This window comes from Penaeus japonicus, unplaced genomic scaffold (assembly GCF_977035675.1).
Source record: "Penaeus japonicus unplaced genomic scaffold, GWHDUDI00000001_assembly GWHDUDI00000007, whole genome shotgun sequence".
Taxonomy (NCBI): Eukaryota; Metazoa; Arthropoda; class Malacostraca; order Decapoda; family Penaeidae; genus Penaeus; species Penaeus japonicus.
Window position 1 is genome coordinate 24901431 of NW_028234409.1, and position 7500 is coordinate 24908930.

A 7500-nucleotide genomic window follows, 5' to 3' on the forward strand; every position below is an offset into this window, starting at 1 on the left:
GCTGCACGTTTTGCACGTCTATTTCTACGTAATTCTTCAATTTCAAGCATGTCTGATTCGGTGGCTCTTGTAGTGGCTGAGGTTGATGCTCTACCACTGCGACGTCGGGCAGGTGGCTCTGCTTCCTCTGTGTGTGTTTTAGATGAATCTTCTTTTTCTTTTTGTTTTCCCAATTTTGATGGCTTGCATAAGGATGGAGTGCTCACCTCTTCACTTGGCTGGACTGATGGAGTAGGCTGAGGTCTATGAGGAGGTATATGGGTAGGTTTAGCATCAATTCTACTGACTCCTGGCCGAGCAGTAACTGGGGATTGGGAGGTGGAAGCTGGGGCAAGAGTTGTGACTGCAGGGGCAGAGGTACTAGTTGTATTGCAGTGGGTAGTGACAGCTGGGAGAGGAACTGAGGTTGAAGAGGTACATGTGGTGACAGTATTACCAGGGGATGTGCTAGTAACAGAGGTGACTGTGACAGGGGACTGAACAGATATCTCACTACCTGAAGATGAGGACTCCTGAGCTTTGCCAACTGGTCTCAAAAGATTAACTGAAACAACATTAGGATTCCCAGATGTTCCTGAAAGGAGTGGAGCTACAGCTAATCCAGGGATAGATGATGGCTTTATGGGTTTTACTGCAGATGTACTTGAAATAGGAGTGGCCCCAGGAGTTCCCTGTTGTTGCAATTTTTGCTGTTGTGCAAGTTGAGCTGCCTGTTGGAGAATCATACCAGCCTCAGCTGCACCAACTAAGCCTTGAGTTTTAGCCAGCATCTGCTGCACCAACTGAGCAGGAAGCTTCTCTCCAAGAGCTGCCATTGCCAATGGAAGGTAATAGAAAGGAGAGGCGGTTGGAGGTAGGGGAAATTTACTTGGTCCCTCGGTCTGAGTCCCACTTTCATTGGCACGCACACCATTCTCATTGACATCCATTCCCTCATCCATATCACACTGAATAGCAATTGAAGTGCTGCTCACACTTTTCTTGGCAACTCCTTCACCTGACGATGATGTTTCACACTCTGCCCCAACCTTCATCTGGTCTTCTGAAGCTTTAGAGACTGTTGGGGTAGCTTCACCTTGACTCACCTTATTCACAGTCTCTGTGCCAATACTAGCTGCCTTTGTCAATGGAGCTGGTGGTGTTGTTACACCTGGTCTCTTTCCTGCTGGTGCTGGTTGGGTTGGTGTATTAACTCCAGTAGGACTTGTCCCTGTTGAAGACTTTGGCCTACCTGCTATCATAGGAGCTAAAGATCTTGCTACTGGCGATCTAGCAGGAGTATGAAGTCCTGCTGCCTTGGCAGGTGGTTTATTTAAGTGAAGGGTAGGTAGCTGAGGTTTAATTGTATTGTTTGGTTTCACAGGTGATGTTCCAGGGGATGGCTGAATGTTCTTTATTCTTTGTGAAAATGGAGAAGTTTCCTCCAGAGGCGAAGACTCAAAGTCAGGTTCAAACGCATATACACTACTTTCATGAAGAGGAGAGAAAGCATTTGATGTCTTCTTTTCTTCCTGACTCTTTGTTCTGTACACCGGTGACATACCAGGGGGTTTCTTTTCTTCCTGACTTTTTGTCTTAAATAAAGTTCTCTTTAACAAAGGTTCCTTCTTTTTGTCTGAGTTCTTCTTCTCTTGTGACTTCTCCATGTTACCTGGGTTCTTTCCATTTACATTCTGAACCTTGTCAACAGTTCTCAATTCCTGCATCTTAAAAGGTGAAACAGATATACTTGTGTTCTTTCCTTTTTCTGCTTTTACCTGCAGCATTCCTCCTTGATCTTCTTTGTAAGTTTTGTGAGAAGCAGGTGATACCGAGACAGGAATATCAGGAGAAGAGGTATCACTTTTATCTTGAGCCACTGGAGATGTATCATCTTTGTCTGTTTTTGCTAAAGAGGAATTTTCTGCTTCTCTTTCTGCATTAATATTGGGTATTATGTTCCCTGCTTTATCCTTCTCTACTATGGTGATAGGATTTAAAGCAAAAGTTTCCTTTTCCAAATGAGATGGTGCAACAAAATTTCTACCCATTCCAGATTTGTGCTGTACAACACTAACACTTGATGTTAATTTAAGTGCTACACTGGAAGTTGTACTAGTCTGCTTGAATGAACTGGCCATCTTGGACCCATTAGCTATGCTTTGCTTAATGGATTGTGGAGTGTCATTTAAAGTTGTTATAGTGACAGATGGGGTAGCCATTTGAGGCCTGACTGGCATCTGAGATATTGTGACTTTGGGTTTTACATTTGCAATATGAACTGGCCCATTACTTCTAACACCCCCTTTGGATATTTCTGTAATTTTAATATTTCCAGGAATCCCACTTCTAAAAGCATTTTCAACTACTTTACATGCCTGTGCAGAATTCGAACTATCAGCTTTTACAGCTGATGCACCTTTCACTCCTGCTACAACAGGCACAACATTGTTTTCTTTAGAGACAGGTAATGTAGACTGATGTGGGTTGTCTGGAGCTGATACTGTTATAGCATCAATGGTACTAGAGGGGTTTGAATTATTTGTGTTAGAATGAAGACTAGATACTGTTTCAGTATTACCAAGTGTTACAGGAGAGACTGAAGTATTCAAATTTTGGTCAGCTACAACTGGTTTGTTTTGCTGATTAAGAGGAACTGATTCTGACTGTGCTCCACTTGGCGTACTGCCATCAACATGAGAATTCATCACAATTTCTGTTGATGATAAAGAAAGCTTAGAAGTGTCAGAAGCAATAGGCACCTGAGAGGCTGATGTCGAAGCACATACTGGGGCTTGTGTGATAGGCATAGCACTGTGTGACTGAGGCTGATTTGCTGCAGTAACAGGGATAAAAGCATGATGCTGTCCAGTAGGATGACCAGTTGTTATCATTGGGCCTTGTGTGCCAGGTATTAGCCCTGCCTGTCCAGGCATCGATGAGACATGAGTTGAACCAACAGGCATGACACTGACAGCAAGTATTTGTGGTTGCTGTGGTGCCTGCACTTGCTGTGGTAGAGGAACTATTGGTCTAACAGCACTGGTGCCACCAACTGCACCTGTAGTAAAGGTAACAAGAGGGCCTGGTACTTTTGGGGTCATTAGATGAGGCTGAGGTTTTGCTGCCACTTTGCCAACCATAGTTGGTGTCAACACTCTTGCTACAGCACTTACATTGCCTGGTAAATGACTCTGACCTATTGCCTGGGGCGAAATACTGTATGTGACTGCACTCTGCATAGATGAAGTTACAAAAATTGGCTGGGTAATTATCTTGGCAGGTGAAGATGGGGTTACCAATTGTGTGGGATCAATAAGAGACTGAGTCATGACAGCTTGCATTGGCATTGCAGTCACTGTCTGCATGGGGGGAGTAAGAGTTTGCACAGTTTGTACTGGCTGGGGAATTGCCTGCAGGGTTTGTACAGGCTGAGGTATTGCTTGAACTGTCTGAACTTGTTGTGGTATAGCTTGAACCTGTGCCTGTACCTGTGCCTGCATCATGTGACCTGGCTGAGGGGCTACAAGCTGAGTATTAGGCAAATTGTGAGATGTACCAGCAGGGGGTTTGGGAGCAATTTGTACAGGTTTAGGCATTTGCTTCTGGGTTCCTGGTGGCAAGACAGATATGGACACCTGGCCAGCAGGTGCTGAGGTTGTTAATGATGAAGGTGTTTTAACTGGCTTTGGTGCAATGTGAAGCTGCTTAGGAGTACCTTTCACAGGTGCTAATTCCACTGCTTTGGAACTTGCAACTGATCCTTGGACAGTTACACATGGCAATTGTTGTACACGTGACATAGTGACAGGTGAAGAAAATCCAGAGTTAGTGACATTGACTGTTACTGATGGCTTGATGGAAACTGGTATGCTTGGCATAACAGTCAAATGTTCATCACTGGCAGTCTGGACTGATGAAGAAGATGCTGAAGTGACAACTTTTTGGACTGAAGAAGCAGAAGACATTCCTAAAAGCACTGTGTTAGAATCTGTTGTAGCAGAAACTGTTGCATTACTCAAGCTGGAGGTAACAGTGGTGGTAGGTGCAAGTGCTGGTGAACATGAAGTTACAGTCACCACTGGTGCTGGATTGTGACTAGTGATGGGTGATGAGGTGGGGGAGGTGGAGAAGGGTTTGTTGGTACTAGCTTTGGCAGGTGCAGCCTTGGGAGTGGTGACTGCTTGCTTAGGTGTCTGTGAGGGTGCCTTAGAAGAGATCAAGGTTGTGTTTTCTGGGGTAGAAGGTGCACTGGGACTATGTACAGTCTCTGACGTGGTGGTATCACTCTGTGACCTTATGGTGGGTGCTGAGGTAGTACCGGAGGACTGAAGGTCATGACCTGACTGTGGACTTACTTGCCTCGACTTATCCGAACTCCAGTTGTTGAGATCCTTTAAAAATGTTGGTTTCTCTGCATCTGTTACAGTGCTTGGAGACTCTGCCTGCTTCTTTTGAAGACTGCGGACTACATCACACAATTTTCTACTATTTGCACTTCTCCTATTAGGATTGGGGCTACTGCTACCCGGCTGTGAAACCGGGACACTCGAAGCTTTTACACTTACTGAAGATATAATCCCGAATTCTGTTGAGCTTGTACTTTTGCTGTCATCCATGCACGAGTTACTTGACTCTGAGACATTCAAGTCCTCTTTATCAGTAATGAGAGACTTTTCACCTTTCACTTTTTCAGGGGATTTGTTTCCTAACATGAAATCCTTCTCTAGCCTATCATAATGATCATCATCAATGTCCCTTTCAAAGTCCTTTGCAACACTTTCAAGCACTTCATTGAGTTTTGCTTCATCATGGTTGCTACTTCTCCTTCTGCCACCAATTGCTTTCCTTTTATTGGGCAATCCCACCATTCTTTTCTCATTTGTGTCTAAACTACTAATTTCCATATGATTTGTTGATGATGCACCTTTGCCTCTATTGTTAGGCCTTGTCACTGTTTCACTAATTTCACTACTTTCAATACTGTCTGAACTATCTGCACTTCTCCTAACAGCTGAAAGCCTACTGCTATCTCTAGACAATAAGTGTTCCTTTCTCTCTTGTGAAACTGTTCTTCTCGACTTGCTTCCTGGACCGGGAACCTTCTCCGAATCACTATTCACTATCTTATTATCTAACTGAGAATCTTGACTATCTTTCTTTTCAACTTCAGCACTCACAACACCTCCTAAAGTTATCTCTGTGTCACTATGAATTTTGCTGTCATTGTCCTTTTCCAACTTTTGCCCACTGGTTGTCTGTCTACTATTAAACTTCTCTGACCCTTTACTCATATTTCCTTTATTTTCTACTTTCTCATCACTACCAGCACGTCGAGTTCTCATTTTGACAGACTTATCTTCACCTTCCCCTTCTGTTTCATCTTTCAAAGATGACACCTGATCAGTAGCTCCACCTTGTATTCTCCGCAATTCTAATTTTGCACGAGTATTTTTCAAGGCTTTTTCTATATCCTCATTGTCACTTTCATTCTCCTTGTAATCTTGTCTGTCCCTCCCTCTAGTCACTCTTCTAGGACCTGTGACATCCAGAGAACTGTCCAGTTCTAAAGATGCCCTTCTTGAGGATGGATGGGACTCTTTCTTCTTAGGTTCGTCTGCATCACTTCTTGTTCTCCTCAGACTTCTGGACACAACTCTGACTGGAAGTGAAGTCTGAGGAGCAGCTGGAGGTGGCTGAGAGATAGCAGGTGAAGGAGCAATGCTCGTGGGTTCTTCATCCGGAGAGGAAGCCTCAATTTTCTCCACCTTCTTGCTTCTCCTAGTGGTGGTGGAAGGTCGATCCTCTGAAGCAGAATTAGAAGATTCATCTTTCACTGATGGAGTTCTCCTAGTCACTCGCCCAGCTTCCACATTTGCTGCCTCTGGTTTTGTAGTTTTGTCTTCATCCACCTGATCAGAGGACTCCCGACTCTTTCTAAGAGACTTGCGGAGTGAGCTTGTTTTTGGGCTGGTTGTGTCAACAGAAGGTGATCTATCTCCTCTGGTGTTACGTGTCTGTCTAGCACTTTCAGATGCAGAACTTTCCTGTGGCTTAAGTTTCTTCTTCTCTTCTTGTTCCGCTTCTCGACCTCCTGGAATTTTCAAGAACATTACAGCAATCTTGATCTTCATCAACTGATCATCAAAAACTTGTGCAACTGCATTTATATATATGTCCACCAACATGTAATGCCATATGACTTACACAGCCAAAAATATTAGGACATCATAGATATTTACAAATAATGAAACCATTAACAGAAACTATATGTTTCCATGTAAGTTGACAGTAAATACTTACTACTTTTAGCTAAAGCTTTTAGATCCATAATACTGCTAACAGAGATAGCATCATCATCTTCCTCTTCATCTTCATCTTCTTCATCAAAAGTCTTTTGTTTTGATTTTGATTCCTGAGCCAGTTTACGACCAATGAGTTCCAAGTAAACTGTTGCAGCTTCTTTGGTGCGCCTGCTAGGCCTAGCACGAACCCCAGTATTTGCACTATGGAAGGTAAACAAAAGTATTATAATATCATACATTTTCTTAGTGTTAAATATACTTTCAAAAGAATATATCCCATTATCACACAAGAATTCAACCAAAGGTACTGTTATATCATGTAAATTGTTATCATGAAACTGGCACTGGCTGAGTTTACAGTGATTAGGGAGAGCAATCAGGAGCATCTACTTCTACACTTGAGACTGAGATGAAGAGACTGTTATCCAGTCTGGGTATAAGAAGAGTAATTTAGAATTGGCAGAAATCCATGTGTGAAAATTCTGACATTTCCATTGAGATAATGAAAATTTAGATATATGAGCATTTACATTCACTGCTAAGTTGATTCTCAGCTGATTCTTATGAAAGAAAAATCGACAAACATTTGATTAAGGGTACGTACTCTGCTTCTTCCACTACCACATGCTCACTGGTGTCCACAGGAACTGGTGCTGAACTCTCCTTGCCTCTTCTGCTTTCTCTTGTATTTGCTGTTTTTCTGTTTGTACTTGGCGATCCAGGAGAAGATGCAGGGGAACCCTTCTTTTGAGGGGTGGATGCAGCAGAGGTTGAAGTGCTAGTCTTCTTTTGCTGTGGACTGGAACCACTCGGAGGGGAAGGAGCTGCAGAAGGCTGGGAGAGTTTCTTCTGCTGGGGGGTAGGACTATTAGAGGAGGTAGAATTCTGAGACTGTAATGATTTTTTATGTGAGGGCTGAGGAGAGCTCTGGGCTACAGGAGTATCAGCTAAGGATTTCTTCTGATCTACTGGAGGACTGCTTGATGAAGGAGGAGGAGAGGGCTTTTTATTTGCACTGTGAGAAACTGCTGTTGCTGCACTTGAAGTGCCAGATTTTTTAGGAATTTGAAGAGCACTTGGAGAAGATGCTGTGGAAGATGAAGGTGAAGTCTTCTTCTGTGGAGTTTGTGGTGTTGTGGTTTCTTGTGTACTTCTACGTAATCTCTTGGACATAGGAACTTCTTCAACAAGAGGTGTAGGTGGGGATGGGTTCACC

General features: G+C 43.4%; 1 protein-coding gene across 1 annotated transcript in view; it reads right to left on the bottom strand.

The window, feature by feature from the left end:
• Nucleotides 1-7500, bottom strand: part of Jarid2 (Jumonji, AT rich interactive domain 2) — a 38948-nt gene that overhangs the window by 14806 nt on the left and 16642 nt on the right. Inside the window, exons 8-10 of the mRNA XM_086538582.1 lie at nt 6889-7500; nt 6283-6485; nt 1-6073 (exon numbers count right to left, since the gene is read on the bottom strand). The exon at nt 1-6073 is cut by the window's left edge and continues 108 nt beyond it; the exon at nt 6889-7500 is cut by the window's right edge and continues 58 nt beyond it. Of these exons, the coding sequence (XP_086394708.1) occupies nt 1-6073; nt 6283-6485; nt 6889-7500 (6888 nt within the window). The remainder of the gene's footprint in view (nt 6074-6282; nt 6486-6888) is intronic.